Source organism: Aquarana catesbeiana, linkage group LG09 (assembly GCF_042186555.1).
Source record: "Aquarana catesbeiana isolate 2022-GZ linkage group LG09, ASM4218655v1, whole genome shotgun sequence".
Lineage (NCBI taxonomy): Eukaryota > Metazoa > Chordata > Amphibia > Anura > Ranidae > Aquarana > Aquarana catesbeiana.
The window spans coordinates 213,877,451-213,898,010 of NC_133332.1; the positions used below are offsets into that span (position 1 = coordinate 213,877,451).

A 20,560-nucleotide genomic window follows, 5' to 3' on the forward strand; every position below is an offset into this window, starting at 1 on the left:
CTTCCTCTACTGCTGGCTTCATTCACAGCACTGATGCTCTGGGATGGCAGGCTGCCAACCCACGATCTGGGCTTGCCAACCAGCCATCCCAAAGCAGGAGCCCCCCAGGCTACTGGTTTGGAACCCCTGCATTAAGCCATGCCATTAATTTTAAGAGGTGTCCCATTGTAACATATGAAAAATCACATACATGGTTTTAATTTATGTGTCGCAGTGCACTGTAACACATACAGTGCCTTGAAAAAGTATTCATACCCCTTGAAATTTTCCACATTGTGTCATGTTACAACCAAAAACCTAAATGTATTTTATTGAGATTTTATGTGATAGACCAGCGCAAAGTAGCACATAATTGTGAAGTGGAAGGAAAATGATAAATGGTTTCCAACATTTTTTACAAATAAATATGTGAAAAGTGTGGCGTGCATTTGTATTTAGCCCCCTTTACTCTGATACCTCTAACTAAAATCTAGTGGAGCCAATTGCCTTCAGAAGTCACCTAATTGATAAATAGAGTCCACCTGTGTGTAATTGAATCTCCGTATAAATACAGCTGTTCTGTGAAGCCCTCAGAGGTTTGTTAGAGAACCTTAGTGAACGAACAGCATCATGAAGGCCAAGGAACACACCAGACAGGTCAGGGATAAAGTTGTGGAGAAGTTTAAAGCAGGGTTAGGTTTTAAAAAAAATATCCCAAGCTTTGAACATCTCACGGAGCACTGTTCAATCTATCATCCGAAAATGGAAAGAGTATGGCACAAGTGCAAACCTACCAAGACATGGGCATCCACCTAAACTGATAGGCCGGGCAAGGAGAGCATTAATAAGAGAAGCAGCCAAGAGGTCCATGGTAACTCTGGATGAACTGCAGAGATCCACAGCTCAGGCGGGAGAATCTGTCCACAGGACAACTATTAGTCGTGCACTCCACAAATCTGGCCTTTATGGAAGAGTGACAAGAAGAAAGCCATTGTTGAAAGAAAGCCATAAGAAGTCTCGTTTGCAGTTTGCAAGATGAGACCAAAATTGAACTTTTTAGCTTAAAAACAAAATGCTATGTGTGGTGGAAAACTAACACTGCACATCACCCTGAACACACCATCCCCACTGTGAGACATGATGGTGGCAGCATCATATTGTGGGGATGCTTTTCTTCAGCAGGGACATTGAAGCTGGTCAGAGTTGATGGGAAGATGGATGGAGCCAAATACAAAGCAATCTAAGAAGAAAACATGTTAGAGTCTGCAAAAGACTTGAGATTGGGGTGGAGGTTCACCTTCTAGCAGGACAGCAACCCTAAACATACAGCCAGAGCTACAATTGAATGATTTAGATCAAAGTACATTCATGTGTTTAGAATGGCCCAGTCAAAGTCCAGACCTAAATCCAATTAGGAATCTGTGACAAGACTTGAAAATTGCTGTTCACAGACGCTCTCCATCCAGTCTGACAGAGCTTGAGCTATTTTGCAAAGAAAAATGGGCAAAAAATGTCACTCTCTAGAGTTGGTAAGAGACAGCCCCAAAAAAGACTTGCAGCTGTAATTGCAGTGAAAGTTGGTTCTACAAAGTATTGGCTCAGGGGGGCTGAATACAAATGCACATCACACGTTTTACATATTTATTTGTAAAAAATTTGGAAAACCATGTATTATTTTCTTTCCACCTCACAATTATGTGAAGGTTGGTCTATCACATAAAATCCCAATAAAATACATTTACGTTTTTGGTTGAAACATGACAAAATGTGGAAAATTTCAACGGGTATGAATACTTTTTTAAGGCATTGCATCGGGTGCATTTGTGAAGAGAATTGGGCGTCATTCAATGGAGCCGCAACGCTGATCGTTTGTTACCTTCCGTTGTGGTATTGCAAACAGATAAAGGCAGCCTTAAAATAATACAAACCCTGAGTGCTAATGGCCCATTCACACTACTCTATGTGCTGCGTTATTGCACATTTGTGTGCATCAAGGTGGACTATGTTAGGACACAGACTGTGTTACGGCATCTATATGGATTAGCCATTGTTTTAAATTGTTCAAGTCCACAAAATGTGGATGTGCCTTGTCTGTTTTTTTCACACACGTTATATAACCTATTAAAGTGGAACTTCACACTTCCTCAACATTGATTTTTATTTTTTGGATTTTATCCTCATGCTGCTAGCATTAGTAAATAGAAAAGTATATCATATTTACTTGTTTTAAACTTTTTTTCTAATTCCTTCAGTAACTTCCTGGTTTCTTGCCTAGGAAAATAATGTCAAACATCTGAGGAGTCTTCAGGAGGGGGAGAGGAGGGGTTTTCTCAGCTAAGCACACTCTCCTGCATGCATGCTTGAGCTAAGCGCAGATGGATTCTAGGAAGAATCATCTGCCCTTACTGAAGATGGCCACGGCTAGAAATGCTAAGGGGGTGTTTTTCAATGTGGTTTCTCAACAAACTAAAGCATAGAGACATGAATGGATGGGGGAACTTGCTTTGAAAATTAATAATGAATCAAATAGTGTTTTTGGTTTGTGGTGCTCAGATGCAGTGGAGATCTGCTTTAATGACCATGGCAGTGTAGGAAAACACACAATTTTCAATAAAGCACACAAAAAGCCATTAACGCGCAAGGAAAAATGAGAATCCACCCTTTAGGCAGCCCATGTCAGTGCCTGTTTTTCATTTATTTATTTGCGTATGATTCACATCTGTGCGTTGTGGTGCACTAAGTGAAATTGTGTTTTGCTGCACTGTATATGTGTTCTGAATGGCATTGCAGAGCAACACAAATATAGCCATCCATTAACGTGGAGTAGAAATGCATTTTGCCAAGCCTTACCACAAAGCATATGTGTGAATAGGCCCTCGAGGAGTAAAAATAAAGAGATAGGCTGGACTGCTCCTTATTAATCTGATGAGATCCAGCAAGTGGTGAGCTAAAGCCCTCTGGCTATTGAGGAGATAGAAGTCACAGCATATCATCTGCCAACGTGTGCTGAAGCTTGAAGTTTCTCACTAGCATGCTACTGTCTGATTATACAATCTCCTTTAAATGTACCAGCTAGAGGAGGGTATCTGTTAAATGAACAACTAAATGTATTGTTTAGATCTGCTTTTGCCCTTTGTTGGCGAACCCCCCCCCCCCCCCCTCCAGATATCACAGAAATGTCACAATTGAATTGGATAGTGTGCGCCAGCTTTATACTGGTATACAGTATGTACCCATCATTGTCAGTCATTAGACAACATCCATCCCCATACCAGCAACTTTAACAGTGCCACCCAGAGGACAGATGAAAAAACTGCAGTCATTTGAAATTGCGCTTGTAAAACACCACAAGCTTCATGATAATACTTATGAAAGGCCGATATTGAAAGCTGGGCTAATTGTAATTTAACAAAAAAATCTAAACGAATCACTTGTAGGAAAAGATGCCATTGCTTAATTCTCCTGACATGAGACACAAAGCAAAGCAGGCATTTCCACTTCTGCTTTCTTCATTTGTTTCAACATCTTCAAAAGTTTCTGGTGGGAGAAGGGACTATTCACAAGTCCTAGGGGTGATTCGGCTTGCCAGAAGCAAAATATAACTGGTATCACTGTTTTGTAAGGAGATGGCCTTTAGGGATTGCACTCCAAAATGTAAAATAATTCTGGTTTTATTTGGGCCAGCTTTAACAATTTTAATGAAGTCTACCCTCTGAGTACAGAGACCATGAGCAGCTGCCTTGTTTACTTGCTTTTTTTTCTCCACAGAACACTAGATAACAGGAAGATGTTCCTGGCTGTGTTTTCTGCTGTCTTGGGCAACTTCACATTTGGTTACGCACTGGTTTACCCCTCACCAGTCATTCCAGTTCTGGAACATGGTACCGATCCCACTATGCACATTACAGAAGCGGAGACGCCTTGGTTTGGGGTAATGAGATTAAAGTTTTGTATAAAGTTTAAAGGGGTTGTAAAGGTTTAATTAAAAAAAAAAAAAAATAGCAAACATATCATACTTACCTCCACTTTGCAGTTCGTTTTGTACAGAGTGGCCCCGATCTTCGTCTTCTGGGGTCCCTCGGGGGCTATCACTCGGCTCGCCCCCCGGCCCACCGCAACATTGATTTGATTGACAGCAGCGGGATCCAATGGCTGCACTGCTATCAATCATCCAATGAAGATCCCACAAGAGCTGGATCGCACCCATGGAGATTCGGGGCTCAGGTAAGTAAAACGGGGGCAGAGAGTGCAAGGTGTTTTTTCACCTTAATGCATAGGATGCATCAAGGTGACAAAAACACAAAGCTTTACAACCCCTTTAAATAGTTTACGTCAAAATACTAAATAGTTCCAAAATATTTTTCACTGCTGGAAGACTCTGCTTCCTCTGTCATCAATTAACCTTTCCTGAAATAGTCTGGGCAGTTGAACGACTCTTCTCCTTTCACTATCCAACTCCTCTTCTGATATACTCTGGGCAGTTGGAAAACTCTTCTCCTTCAACTAACTCCTCTTTTGATATACTCTGGGCAGTTGAATGACTTTTCTTCTTCCACTATCTAACTTCTCTTCTAATATACTTTGGGCTTTTGGAGGACTCTTCTCCTTCCATGATCTAAATCCTCTTTTGCTATAATTTGGGCTGTTGGATGACTGTGCTTATTTCACTGTCCAACTCCTCTTGCTGATATACTCTGGGCTGTTGGGGGACTCTTCTCCTTCCACAATCTAGCTCCTCTGCTTATATACTCTGGGCTATTGGGGGATTTTTCTTCTTCCACTATTTATCTCCTCTTCTGATATACTTTGTAAATCACTCTAATGACTCCTTCATTGCATTTCCCTTGCAGTCAGTGTTTGCACTGGGGACCTGTTTCGGTGGATTAAGCTCAATGTTCCTGAATGATTGGCTCGGACGTAAACTAAGCATCATGTTCTCCGCACTTCCTGCAGCAATTGGCTTCCTGCTAATGGGGAGCGCTCAGCACATCTCCATGCTTCTCCTGGGAAGAATCCTCACAGGTCTAGCCGGGGGTTTGACATCATCCTCAATACCAGTGAGTGGGTTACTTTCTAGAACATTCCTATTCCAGTATGGCTTATATAGTTCAAAAGTACCAGTGGAAAGAGCTGGATTCTCAAATATTTCACCAGGAGCTTGTGATCACAGTCAATTGAGTATGTAAAGCCAGAAATCACTTTGACCCCCATTTCCTCAGAAATGATGCCACTGACTGTCAACAAGGAATTACTGTTGATAAAATAACCTGTTTGCCAGACCCTTGGTGTTTGTGGCCTTTTTACTCAGCATTCTAGCCCAGAGTTAATTTTGTGCTGTAATGTGTTGAAATTCATGTGTGTCCCCATACAACACAATGGCTGCTTTGTCCCATTCCATCATCAAAAGCTCTTTAGATAATAAAATTCATGTTTTTGGTCATGGCTATGCATCTCCTGTAGGAAAAGATCACTAAGTAAGTAGCTGAACGCAGTTAAAAACAAAAGAACAAAATATATACAGTATCTCACAAAAGTGAGTACACCCCTCACATTTTTGTAAAAATTTTATTATATCTTTTCATGTGACAACACTGAAGAAATGACACTTTGCTACAATGTAAAGTAGTGAGTGTACAGCTTGCATAACAGTGTAAATTTGCTGTCTCCTCAAAATAACGCAACACACAGCCATTATTGTCTAAACAGCTGGAAACAAAAGTGAGTACACCCCTAAGTGAAAATGTCCAAATTGGGTCCAATTAGCCATTTTCCCTCCCTGGTGTCACGTGACTTGTGAGTCTTACAAAGTCTCAGGTGTGAATGGGGAGCAGGTGTGTTAAATTTGGTGTTAACACTCTCACTCTCTCATACTGGTCACTGGAAATTCAATGGCACCTCATGGCAAAGAACTCTCTGAGGACAAGAAAAAAAGAATTACTGCTCTACATAAAGATGGCCTAGACTATAAGAAGATTGCCAAGACCCTGAAACTGAGCTGCAGCACGGTGGCCAAGACCATACAGCGGTTTAACAGGACAGGTTCCACTCAGAACAGGCCTCACCAAGGTTGACCAAAGAAGTCCAGTGCACGTGCTCGGCATCATATCCAGAGGTTGTCTTTGGAAAATAGATGTATGAGTGCTGCCAGCATTGCTGCAGAGGTTGAAGGGGTGGGGGGTCAGCCTGTCAGTGCTCAGACCATATGCCGCACACTGCATCAAATTGGTCTGCATGGCTGTCGTCCCAGAAGGAAGCCTCTTCTAAAGATGATGCACAAGAAAGACCGCAAACAGTTTGCTGAAGACAAGCAGACTAAATACATGGATTACTGGAACCATGTCCTGTGGTCTGATGAGACCAAAACTTATTTGGTTCAGATGGTGTCAAGCATGTGTGGCTGCAACCAGGTGAGGAGTACAAAGACAAGTGTGTCTTGCCTACAGTCAAGCATGGTGGTGGGAGTGTCATGGTCTGGGGCTGCATGAGTGCTGCCGCCACTGGGGAGCTACAGTTCATTGAGGGAACCATGAATGCCAACATCTATTGTGACATACTGAAGCAGAGCATGTCCCCCTCCCTTCAGAGAGGGGCCGCAGGGCGGTATTTCAACATGATAACAACTCCAAACACACCTCCAAGACGACCACTGCCTTGCTAAATAAGCCGAGAGTAAAGGGGATGGACTGGCCAAGCATATCTCCAAACTTAAACCCTATTGAGCATCGTGGGGCCTCCACGGAAGTTGGAGGAGCGCAAGGTCTCTTACATTCACCAGCTACGTGATGTCATTAGGAGTGGAAGAGGACTGCAGTGGCAACCTGTGAACCTCTGGTGAACTCCATGCCCAAGAGGGTAAAGGTAGTGCTGGAAAATAATGGTGGCCACACAAAATATTGACACTTTGGGCCCAGTTTGGACATTTTCACTTAGGGGTGTGCTCACCTTTGTTGCCAGCGGTTTAGACATTAATGGCTGTGTGTTGAGTTATTTTGAGGGGACAGCAAATGTACACTATTATACAAGTTGTACACTCACTACTTTACATTGTAGCAAAGTGTCATTCTTCAGTGTTGTTACATGAAAAGAGACAAAAATGTGAGGGGTGTTCAAATTTTGTGAGATACTGTGTGTGTGTGTATATATATATATATATATATATATATATATATATATTGTGAGGGGTTAGCTCGGCAGCGGGTGTGTGTGACCCCCTGGATGGGTTCACCACACAAAAACAGGCACAGCAGACAGCTTGGTAGGTGAAACAAAAAACAAAGGTGCGGTTTATTCAGACTAGATGCATTGAAAAAATAACAGAAAAACAAAAAGAAACATGAAAAGAAATCCTGGTCAGCTTGACCGCTTACTACACACGTAGATTCCCTAACTAACAACTGGGTGCAGCCTTGTGCTGCCCCAGACCCTATCTCTCTTTGAGAAGTTTTGCCACACAGGCGTTAACTCACCGCAAAGCTCAGATACCACACTCCCCAGTCTACACAATCACAGAACTGGTTCCAGGATGGAGCATCTCCCTAAGCATGCTGGGATGTTTTCTATAGGTCTTAATGAGCCCACTTACTTCAGCTGGGCTCATTACCTCTTCCCCTGCAGGACTCCCAGTACTCCCCCTAGTGGTATAAGTCAGCATAAAGCCTGAATCTAGGGCATACATATTTTCCATCCTGGATGCAACCAGGTGATTTTACCTGCCTGCTGTCACATACCCCCCCCTCTTGTTTCAACCTTGGGGTTGGAACACACGCAGTCAGGCACGCATGTACTCGAGACAAAGCATCCACATTCCCCATTTTAACGCCAGGGCGATGCTTTACTGTAAAGTTGAATTCCTGTAGGGCCAGGAACCACCTATTTATCCTTCTATTGGTCTCCTTGTTTTGAGCCATCCACTTTAAAGGAGCGTGATCAGTTACCAGGTCAAAGTGCCTACCTAATAGATAGTACCGAAGGGAATCTAGAGCCCACTTCACAGCTAAACACTCCTTCTCAATTGTGGCGTAATTTACCTCATGGGACTTCAATTTCCTGCTGAGGTAAATGACTGGGTGCTCTTCCCCGTTCCAGACCTGGGACAACACTGCTCCCAACCCAACGTCTGATGCATCAGTTTGTACAACAAAGTCCTTAGAGAAGTCTGGGGAGTACAACACTGGCTGGCTACATAAGGCGGTTTTTAATGACTGGAATGCTGCTTCAGCCTCTGGGGACCATTTGACCATGACAGACTCTTTCCCTTTTGTCAGGTTGGTGAGGGGCACAGCCTGAGAAGCAAAATGGGGGATGAATCGCCGATAATAGCCAGCGATTCCCAGAAAGGCTCGTACCTGTTTCTTGCTGTTGGGACGTGGCCAACTCTGTATGGCCTCAACTTTATTGACTTGAGGCTTTATCACTCCCCTCCCAATAGTGTACCCCAGATATTTGGCCTCCTCCTGTCCAATGGTGCACTTCTTTGGATTGGCTGTAAACCCAGCTTCCCGTATGGAGTCTAAGACTGCTTGCACTTTTGGCAGATGTGAGACCCAATCTGTGCTATGGATAATCACATCATCCAGGTAAGCTGCAGCATACTTCTGATGGGGCCTCAGAATTTTGTCCATTTTCCGCTGGAATGTTGCAGGTGCATTCTGTAACCCAAACGGCATTCTCTTGTATTGGAACGCCCCATCTGGGGTTACAAACGCCGTTTTCTCCTTGGCCGACTCGGCCAGGGGAATTTGCCAATACCCTTTGGTGAGATCGAGAGTTGTCATGTATCGGGCTGTTCCCAGCCGGTCGATCAACTCATCTATACGCGGCATGGGGTAGGTGTCAAATTTTGTAACTTTATTCAATTGTCGAAAATCGTTACAAAACCGCCAGCTCCCATCTGGTTTGGGGCACTAGTACGATAGGACTGGACCAGTCACTCTGGGACTCCTCTATCACACCCAATTCCAGCATCCTTTGAACCTCCCCACGTATTGCCTCCCGTCGGGCTTCTGGTATTCTATAAGGTTTTAGTTTTACCCTTTCTCCTGGCGGGGTAATAATATCATGCTCTACGCCAGAGGTTTCTCCCGGTAGCTCAGAGAAAATCTCTTTGTTGCGAAGTACAAACTCTTTAACCTCCTGTTTTTGGGGTTTCGATAAGGAGACTGCGATTCCAACCTCAGGAACAAAGCAATCAGACTGGACCGGTGACAAAGTCTCTGCGACTAGGGATTCCCTATCCCTCCAGGCTTTCAGCAGATTGACGTGATATACCTGTTCCGGCTTTCGCCTTCCTGGCTGTCTAACCCTATAGTTCACCTCACTCACTTTTTCGAGAACTTCGTATGGACCTTGCCATTTGGCCATGAATTTGCTTTCAACCGTAGGGACTAGCACCAATACCTTATCCCCTGGGGAAAAAGTACGGGTCTTGGCCCCACGGTTGTACACTCTCTGCTGTGCTAACTGCGATTGGGCCAAATGTTCCTTTACGATTGGCATTACCTGTGCAATTCTATCTTGCATCAGGGCGACATGCTCAATCACACTCCTGTGGGGAGAACTCTCATTTTCCCAAGTTTCCTTGGCGATATCCAGCAGTCCTCTTGGGTGTCTCCCATAGAGTAACTCGAAGGGTGAGAAACCCGTAGAGGATTGGGGTACCTCCCTAATGGCAAACATCAAATAGGGTATTAGACAGTCCCAATTCTTTCCATCTCTATCCACCACCTTCTTTAACATTTGTTTTAGGGTTTTGTTGAATCTTTCAACCAACCCATCTGTTTGGGGGTGATACACAGACGTACGTAATTGTGTCACTTTGAACAACTTGCATAGTTCTTTCATAACTCGGGACATAAAAGGTGTACCTTGGTCCGTAAGCAGTTCCTTACAAATACCCACACGGCTAAAAACAAGTGATAGTTCTTTGGCTATGGTTTTGGCCGAGGTATTTCGAAGAGGAATCGCTTCCGGATAACGGGTGGCATAGTCCATTATAACCAAAATGTACTGATGCCCCCTAGCGGACTTCATTATCGGACCTACCAAATCCATTGCGATCCTCTCAAAGGGGATCTCAATGATAGGAAGAGGTACCAGCGGGTTACGGAAATGTGGCATAGGTGCCGATTTCTGACACACAGGGCAGGAGGAACAATAATTTTCTGTTTCCTTCATGACCCCAGGCCAATAGAATCTCTGCAATACTCTCTCTCTGGTTTTCTCTGTCCCCAGATGACCTCCAAGAATGTGCCCATGGGCCAATTCCAACACCAACTTCCGGTAAGGTTTGGGCACCACAAGTTGCTCAACGGTTTCTTCTGCCCTTTGAGCCACTCGATACAGTAGGTCCCTTTCCACAGTGAAGTACGGGTAAGTGCAAGTTTTTTCTGGGTTCACTAACTCGCCATCTATTTTCACCACATTCTCCCGTGCCTTTATTAGGGTGGGGTCTTTTAACTGTTCTGTGGCAAAATTTTCCCTGTGAACCTCAAGATCTGAAAATTCCACAGACGGCATGTTTTCATCTGAGGATGTTGGCTCCTCCCCATTTTCTCGAGTTTCCCCTGCCAATACCGACAAGGGAAATTCTGGAGAGTCCTCACCACTCTCAGAGGAATTCTGGTCATCATCTTTCTGGTCTATAGGGGCACCAGTGGGGGGCTCAGGACAATCCCAGAGTTCCCAGAACATTGGAAAATCCCTTCCCACAATGGCATCATGTGGTAAGTGAGACACTAACCCCACCTGATGAGAGAGGTTACCTTTGTGGGTCTCAAAAAACACTGAAGTTACAGGATACTCTCGGGTGTCCCCATGCACACAAATAACAGCCACCTTGTTATTCCCAGAGACCACTGTAGTAACTAATTCAGCCTTTATCAATGTCACCAGGCTACCTGAATCCAGCAACACATCCACATTTCTACCATTAATACACATTTTACATAAATGTTTCTCAGGTCCCCGAATGGCAGTACAAGCGACTGTCGCAAACATCGACTGACGTCTGTCCCTTATAAAGTCACATTGCATAGGTTCATCCACAACTGGGCAATTAGCTGAAATATGTCCCTCTTGCCGGCAGCGGTAGCAAATAATCTTTTTCGCTGCCTCTTGCGGCCTGGGCTTCCCGGGCTGCTCCCGCCAGACATTAGGTTGAACCCCCACCTTCTCACTCTCTCCACCCTCACCCCTTGGAGTCATCTTACCCGCCACTGGGGATGGTCTGGTCTTAGGGTGGAAAGTCCGTGAGTCCCTGGAAGAGGTGGTCAGGTTCTCTGTAGCCAAGTACCTCTCAACCAGATCCACAAGCTTATCTGCAGTTTCTGGGTCTCCATGGCTTACCCACTTTTGGATGGAAGTAGGAAGAGCTCTCAGAAAACGATCCATAACAACACGTTCCACAATGTTTGGTGCGGTCAAAGTCTCTGGCTGCAGCCACCTCCTGCTCAGGTGAATGAGATCATACATTTGAGACCTGGGGGGTTTTCCAAGCCGGAAAGTCCAGTTATGTACACGCTGAGCCCGGACGGCCAGGGTGACACCCAGCCGTGCCAATATTTCTGTTTTTAGCACCACATAGTCTTTTGCTTGGTCCGGCTCTAGGTCATAATAGGCTTTCTGCGATTCCCCTGTTAACAGAGGGGCCACAAGTCCAGCCCACTGCTCCTTAGGCCACTTTTCCCTTTCAGCAGTCCTTTCAAATGTGGTCAAAAACACCTCCGGATCATCCTCTCCAGTCATTTTTGTCAGTAAACGGCTCACACCAAAGGATGCAGTATTAGTGGAACCACTTGCCTCACTGGTCTGCGGCCGTTGCTGCATTAATGTCTCGATTTGTTGTTGGAGTCTCTGCTCTTGCTTTTGTAACAGCTCTATGAAGCGGGCCTCAGATTGCTGCTGGGCTTGTTGCTGAGCGTCCAGACTCTGCAGTTGAGCTTTCTGCTGAGCTTCCAGACTCTGCTGCAAAGTTGCATTTGTCCGCTGCTGATTTGCATTTGCTAGAGCCAGCTGTCTCAGTATCTCCTCCATGCTGGCCTTAAAAAAAAAAAAAAAAACTGCCCCTGCTTCTCCACCAACTGTGAGGGGTTAGCTCGGCAGCGGGTGTGTGTGACCCCCTGGATGGGTTCACCACACAAAAACAGGCACAGCAGACAGCTTGGTAGGTGAAACAAAAAACAAAGGTGCGGTTTATTCAGACTAGATGCATTGAAAAAATAACAGAAAAACAAAAAGAAACATGAAAAGAAATCCTGGTCAGCTTGACCGCTTACTACACACGTAGATTCCCTAACTAACAACTGGGTGCAGCCTTGTGCTGCCCCAGACCCTATCTCTCTTTGAGAAGTTTTGCCACACAGGCGTTAACTCACCGCAAAGCTCAGATACCACACTCCCCAGTCTACACAATCACAGAACTGGTTCCAGGATGGAGCATCTCCCTAAGCATGCTGGGATGTTTTCTATAGGTCTTAATGAGCCCACTTACTTCAGCTGGGCTCATTACCTCTTCCCCTGCAGGACTCCCAGTACTCCCCCTAGTGGTATAAGTCAGCATAAAGCCTGAATCTAGGGCATACATATTTTCCATCCTGGATGCAACCAGGTGATTTTACCTGCCTGCTGTCACAATATATATATATATATATATATATATATACATATAAATGTAGCACCCTGGTGTTTAGGCAGGGTTGCTCCTCACAAATTTACATGCCATGAGTAGCTATGCTGGTTGATTGTTAGAGATCTAGCGATTTCTCCCTAAGTTTGGCCTTGTTGCACTTTTCGCTACTACCATTAGGTGGCCGGGTACTTGGTGGTACTAGATATAAGAAGGGCAACCCAAGGTCAGGTTATGGGTATGTGGGGTGTCTCAGCCAATGGGCAGGGGTTTTCTAGGATCCCTTGGCCTGTTGGGAGAGCCTATATATTCGGGTGGAGTCAGGTGATCTATGTTCTGTGCCACCTGGACGGCTGTCTTGGTGGACGTGTGTTGTAGTGCCCGGGCTGCTAGGCCAGAGATTGGGCCTATCCTGGGCACATCTGGCTGCTAGGCTGTCTGAGGGCCTATCCAGAAGCAGGAGAGCAGCGCAGCCTGGAACTGCTGCTTGCAGTCCAACCAAAAGTGACGGTTCTGCCGGCCAGAGAACCTGTCGTGGTCGGAGGTAGAAGGGAAGCTGTCGCCACTAAGGGTCCAATAACCTTATTACCAAGGACCACAATGAGTAACTAAAGCAAGTACCGGAGCAGTATTCTCACCAACCGGGGACGGTGAAGAATCAGGAAACTTCAGGGGGTATCAAGCCAGGGACCCAGCCAGCGGAGGTGACGCTGGCAGAGCAGCCTTGTGTGTCAAGCCAGGGACCGAGCAGGCCAGTGGGGTGAAGCTTGAGAGGTATCTGGAGTGCCAAACTAGGGTACCAGCAGAGATTCAGGGGTGATGCTTGAGGAAGATACCACAGTGAAAATTGGAGGAGCTCAAGGGATTCAGTGGCAGTGAATCAGCACGTCTAGTGAGAGACCGGGAGCTCAGTGGGCTGAAGAACTACAAGGAGAGATTGTAGTAGAAGTGAAAGGAACTGTTACATTTTGTATTAGGAACTGTTAAACTCTGCCATAGGAGGCAGCATTCCTGCACATGCAGATGTAGCATCTTGCTGGATGCCTTTCCCTGCGTGGCTGTCCTCCTATTGAAGTCTCAGAGTCTGCCAATTGAATTTGCAACTAACCCTCTTTCCCCCAAAAGTTTGTTAATAGAAATAAAAATCTATAAAAATAACTTTATCCACCTTGCACCTACTATGCCTCACAACCCACCATATACAGAAGGATGTCAGCTATCTCTGGCCCTGGAGGTTCTCATTAGACCAAAGGAGGCCTGGGACCATGCTACATTTGGTGCACAAAGCGGGGCTAAGGCGTTATCTCTACAGCAGTTGCCCTTAACAACTGGCCTCAGCTTCATCGGGATTTCGTCTGGCTTCGTGGGAAGGTGGCAAGTAACCTTTACACTTCTAATGGACTGTGTTGTCGTGTGTACTACCAATGCGGGGAAGAACCAACAAGTCTCATTGCTCGGGGCAGAGGATCAGCCTGGTCTTTTGACACTTCCTGCCAGCGCTGTGAGGGTTAATACAGACTCCAAAATGGACTCCATTACAGTTTTGGCGCGCTGCAGCATGAAGAAGGCGGGCGCCACAGTTCCCAGAGAACATTTGCACCAATTCGTTGGCAGGGGGAGGAGTCCCCGCTCTGCAGAGGAGGATAAGGAAGTGCTGCCATGTGTGTCGGATTGTGGGTTGGAGAGGAAGATGGCGCAGTTCGTAGGAGACATGGTTGATTGGAAAAAGTATGCTCCGGGGGTTTGTTTGGGCCCGAGAGATAAGAAACCTGTCCTGACTGACACCGGAGTGTGGTATACACTGAAGGGTAAGCTTGCCCTATATACCGCTGGAGGCTTCGAGGCTCTGGGACTGATCTGTGGGAAATGTTCCGGCTTGACAACACAGTTGAGGCCTTGAATTGTCTGTGGACGCTGCGGAGAGCAATTGTTTGAGGTTATCTCCGCAACTCTACCTCTGCGGATCCTACAAGTGGATTGGGACAGGAACATCGCTATCCCAGCTGGGAGTGATATTCAGAGTCCACCGGCCATCACCGTAGTTGTGCAGGAAGCTGCTGCCCCTGCCGCAGTGATTACCCCAGGACCCAGCGCACTGATCGCTCCTCAAGGCCACGGTCGGGACCAGCTGCTCGCCCTAATGTCTGAGCCACACGGAACGAAAATATCGGAGCCAGGAAAGCCAGCAAGGAGTGAGAGTGGTGTGCCTGTGGGGGAAATGATGCCAGTGGCCGTCAAAGGGGATGCCATAGTTGTGCCAGTCAAGGTACGTGCCACGCGCAACTACATCCCAGCCGAAGAGTTCCCTACCATTTCAGATTCAGACGTTCCATCTGACGGTCTATCTGAATTTTTCTCTGACACGTAGTCCTGTACTGGGAAATGTAGTGACAGTGAGGAGGAGCAAATGAGTGATGTGCAGGAAGGTGAAGTTCCCCCTACCGTTGCTACCAACGTAGAGATTACATTATCTGCCAATACAGTCCACTAATCAGCATCTCAAGGTCTTTTGAGGAAGATCGCTGGGCTCAATGGGTTCCCAAAGTCTGCCCTATCACGCCTATGCCCAACACTAATACCAGACCATAAGCGTGATGTGGTCGCTGGGTGCTCGGTTCAGCGTGCTCCAGATGCCCGGGTCCTACCCAGGAATGGAGACCCCAAGACACTGCCTCAGCTGTCGAAAATACTGAGGATAATAATCAAGAAAGTGGCAGAGGACTACAGGTACTTATACCCCTACATTCCCCCTCATCTGGAAAAGGAGATCTCAGAGAAGGCAATCCAATGGGTGGATGAAGCCGTGCGTGGGTTCCTTCAGATTCCTCTCAAGATAGACTTTCTCAAGTTGTCGCCTAGGATGTCCGGGCTGATAAACATTCCTTTGGGTCGTTCCTGGAGAATGACTGTAAGTGTTGGATCACATATGTGCAATGCAGCAGCACACATTCGTTGCTGCACGTTTATTCATGCGTTGTGGTAGGGCAGCACATTCATTTGAATGTTTTGCCTTCTGTGTCTCTAAATCACACCAAAGGAGCGCATGATCCTTTTTTTGTTAAATTGCGCCATACCAAAACATATGGTAATTGTTACTATGCTTTTTCTCACGTGATTTCTTGTGCACTTTAGCTAGGTGCACAGTATCACGCCTACAAAAAGAGGCGCTTTTTTGTGCACTATAGGGACATGCGCATTTTTGAGTGCTCTCCCACATCATACAAGTGTGAACAGAGCCAAACTGTTTCTAGGTAAAAGATTAGCTTTTCATTATACAGAACAGGATGTGAAAGCAAATATTTCAATTCTTTTTTTAAATTTGATTAAACATCAACCTGCATACAGTGTTGTGAGGAAGGGAAGTTCAGCGCAGTCAGAAGGTTTCGATAAGAATAATATTCTTGGAATAGAGACATGTGGCTCATACATAGAGAAATGTGCGGAATGCTGTCACTGTCATCTCTGTATAATTAGAGACAGTGCGGCTTTTGTACTTTGCGGTGACACGGGTAAATTCACAATCACTTGCCATAAAATTTACACTGATGTGTGACTGGCAGGAAATCTAGATTTGCTGAAATTTGGGATGCCAGGATCTGCAGAAATTCCTGCTAAAAGCGACATACATTGTTCATTGACTGTGTTCTATTTATTTATTAATGATAAAACTGTAAAAATGCACTAAAATTGCTACTTATAAAATGTATTTTATTTTCATCCCTTCTCTTCTATCTTTGATAAACTGCCCCATTTGCCCCCTTTGTGTTGATGAAAATTGCTTACTGTCAGCTGGGGAACTGTTTAATGCTTTTTCAATTAATTACAAACACCTGAGTGAGTGATTTTCAGGCATTTTTATTTCAGCGTTTTTGCACACTTATACAAGAATTTTAGAAGCAAATTTACATGTGTATTCAAGCTTCAAGTCTTTTTGTTTTAGCCAATTGAAAGCACATGTTTTTCTATGTATTGTAAGAAATGCCTGTTACCCTGTTTCCCCGAAAATAAGACCTAGCGTGATTGTCGGTGATGGCTGCAATATAAGCCCTACCCCCCAAATTAGCCCTAGTTAAAGTCCTTGTAGGTCTTATTTTCAGGGTAGGGCTTATTTTTGGGGAAACAGGGTAGGGCTTATTTGGGGGGTAGGGCTTATATTGCAGCCATCACCGACAATCATGTTAGGTCTTATTTTCGGGGAAACAGGGTAGTTGCTTGCGCATTGTCATGATTTTCTATTCATTGCCAAATATTATCGTAATTACCCATCTGTAGTGTGTGTATTGTCAGGTTTGCTATTTTTATGCCTATGAATTTTCAAGTCAGTGCAGTCTGTTTAGAAGACCATTTTACAATAATTGTAAGAATTTCTCCCCTACTGTCTCTTTAAACCAGAGAACTATTATACATATTTCACCCACCTAATACACCGCTATTAAGACTTTCATTTGCTGTCCTGTTATCTCCCAAATTTTGCCTTGTCTGGCAGGGATGGCTTGTTGACAGGGTGTTCTGGGTTAATTAGTCATTTGATCATTTAACACCTGGTGCTTGTTCATGTCTGACTTAGAATAGGACACCTACTGGTCTTAAAAGAGAAGTATGGGTTTTAAAATAAATAAACATCTATAGTCACTTAAGATGGCTGCAGCATTGATCTGATGCTGCATCTGTCCCGCGCCAGTTCTACATTGAGAACTGAGCAATCAAACACTGCTGATCACTCAGTTCTGGGGTCCACTCTGAACACAGAGCAGTGACTGTCAATCACCGATTTTATCTCTGCCCCTCCAGTGCTCACTGGAGAGCCAGGCTGTGGAGGGGGCAGGAGCGGCTGGCTCAGGCACTTAGCAGTCAGGCATCTGGGCAGATCCCAACATTATTTTCGAGATCCCTGCAGAGCCTGGACTGGCCCTGTGACATCGACTGACAGCAGACCTTAGCCTGCTGTCGGCTGAATCTGGATCACAGGACTGCAGAGCTAAGTGCATTCCTGTGACCCGCAGGAGAAGTAGGGCCAAAAGAGCTTTGTCCCTACTTCTCCTTTAACAAACTACTTCTTGTTTTACTGATTCACTCATGTAATACATTTTAGCTCATTAATTCAAAAAACATATCCTGTACTTATTTTGACATTTACTTTGCCTTATATACTGAACAATATATCATATCTGTTTATATTGCAGGTTTATATCTCAGAAATCTCTCATGCGGGAGTGAGGGGTGCACTGGGGGCTTGTCCTCAGCTTATGGCAGTATGTGGTGCCTTGGTCCTGTACGCGCTCAGTACGTATAATCCTGATAAAGATTACTTTTTATAATAACAACAAAGTTTTGGTTGTAGTTTTACTTTAACCTAAAAATATATACCGTGTTTTTTAAGGCAGCGATACTGTAGTTTAAAATACCAAGGTGCAGAACCATGTTAATTAACTGTGTTTTAGTTTATGTTATGGAGTCCCAAATAAATAAAAGTCAGATAACTTAGTCCCAACTTGCACCTTTATTTAATACATAACTCCAGTTTTGTTGAGAAAACATTCTCTTTCAGCCAAATAGGCACAAAAGTTTAATATTTCAACTTAAAGTGTTACTTAGCCCAGTGATAAGAAAATAGTTAATCCGCCCCTGTAATGCTTGCGTCTATCTATTAAAAGGTTCTTGCAGTAAAACCAAGGAAACTTAGACCTCTGTGGTACAGTCAGGTCCATAAATATTGTGACATCGACACAATTCTAATCTTTTTAGCTCTATACACCACTACAATGGATTTGAAATGAAACGAACAAGATGTGCTTTAACTGCAGACTTTCAGCTTTAATTTGAGGGTATATACATCCAAATCAGGTGAACGGTGGAGGAATTACAGCTGTTTGTATATGTGCCTCCCACTTTTTAAGGGACCAAAAGTATTTGACTGCTCAGCTGTTCCATGGACAGGTGTGTGTTATTCCCTCATGATCCCATTTACAATGAGCAGATAAAAGGTCCAGAGATCATTTCAAGTGTGCTATTTGCATTTGGAATCTGTTGCTGTCAACTCTCAATATGAGATCCAAAGAGCTGTCACTATCAGTGAAGCAAGTCATCATTAGGCTGAAAAAACAAAACAAACCCATCAGAGAGATAGCAAAACCATTAGGTGTGGCCAAATCAACTGTTTCCAACATCCTTACAACAACCTAGTGGTGGCTGCCGCAGCGGTGAGATTGTACACATTTAAATACAGCCACTAGTGCCTCATCCCCAGTGCTCACCTTGTTATACCCCCCCTATTAGAGCCCCCTGAAACCCTCCCCCAATTTGAGTCCACCTATACCAGGTGGAAACTTCCCCCGGATAAAAACTCATCATAATCCTTGCTCCTTAGTTTACTCTCAAGCCACTGATTTGGCACTTGGGGTAGATGGTGGACTATGGGAGGTGGTTGGACATTGGGGAATAGAGATGGAGGCAAGACTGGGTAATTGATCCTGAAACCACCCCCCTCTCTGTATTCTTGCCAGGTGCAACGGACACCTGAAACCGGCCCCTGTGGTTGACACAAAGAAACCCCCCCCACATGAACTCCAAATGACCCACAATGGAACTCCTGAACGGGGGGGCAGGCGTAGTCCCCCTTTGCGGGGGAGCACAGCCGCACTGGCTATATACACATATCGGGCCTTCCCACCTCACAACAATCTGCCCAAGGGCATCGACGGGGGAATTTAAGAAATACTGACCAGGTCGTGTAGTTTAGACAGAGGAAAAAGGGCACTACCCATGTTGGGCACAAGTTTTGCCATTTACCATTTGATGGTATTTGCTAATGGATACACAATTAATGATTTAGCACTGGGGTCATATACGGTTACACATGTGAATGTATATATGTTGTTATTTGTTTGCTTGCTTACTTATTTCTTGTTTTTTGGTTTTCTCACAATACATGCCAAAGTTATACCCTAGGGCTGGGGGGGCTGGACGAGTCCGGGTAGACTCCCCCCAGTCGTAGTCTAACCTCCTCCCCACTAGGCCGAAGCTCCTTCTCGGTGGTAACCGGAGTGTGTTTCATTGCAGAATTTTGCATAAAATTGTTTCTTAACAATTAGTACTAGACAGGACAATCTAGAGCACTTATTGTCTGCCTTACTATCTCTTGAGCTATCCTTGCGCTTTCATTTCTACCCTCTCTCCCCTCTATAACCCCCCCCACCTTTTACTCACTCACACCAACCCCCCTACCCCACACCCAACTCCCATCCATAACACGGGCGTGATGGATCACGTTAATATCTTATCGCTGAACACCAAAGGGTTAAATGTACCCGTGAAACTCTGAATGCTCTTGAATGGTCTTAAAAGAACTAGAGCAGATATAGTGTTCATACAGGAAACTCACTTCAAAACAGGCGCACCGCCATGCCTGAAAAACCGGTACTTTCCGATAACTTATCATGCCACAAATTCAACGGCCAAATCTAAAGGAGTATCTTATAACTCCTTGCAGGAAAAGACCCAGAGGGATGGTATGTGTTCATTAAGGGGCTAATAGGGGAAGTGCTAGTGACCCTAGCCACTGTCTATGCACCAAATGATAGACAGGATACGTTTATACACAGTACACTATCCTTCCTGATAGACTTCACCAAAAGTCATCTGATTCTAGGAGGTGATTTTAATGTACCCCTAAGCCCAACAGTGGACACATCCTCCGGTACCTCATCCCTACGAACCAGTGTACACAAACATACCACTCGAGATCTCCATGAAGCCCAGCTGATAGACATATGGAGACTTCACCACCCAGAGGAAAGGGACTACACGTTTTTTTCATCCACCCACAAAATATACTTACGTATCGATTATTTTCTGATACCACATGGCCAATTGGAGGCAGCACAAGACCCAGTGATAGGTAATATCACTTGGTCAGACCATGCACCCATTACCATGTGCTACACCCTCTCACAAACCTCG

General features: G+C 45.0%; 1 protein-coding gene across 1 annotated transcript in view; it reads left to right on the forward strand.

Annotated features, from left to right (window-relative positions):
• Positions 1-20,560, forward strand: part of SLC2A6 (solute carrier family 2 member 6) — a 38,716-nt gene that overhangs the window by 1,290 nt on the left and 16,866 nt on the right. Inside the window, exons 2-4 of the mRNA XM_073599676.1 lie at positions 3,748-3,910; positions 4,830-5,036; positions 17,785-17,884. Of these exons, the coding sequence (XP_073455777.1) occupies positions 3,748-3,910; positions 4,830-5,036; positions 17,785-17,884 (470 nt within the window). The remainder of the gene's footprint in view (positions 1-3,747; positions 3,911-4,829; positions 5,037-17,784; positions 17,885-20,560) is intronic.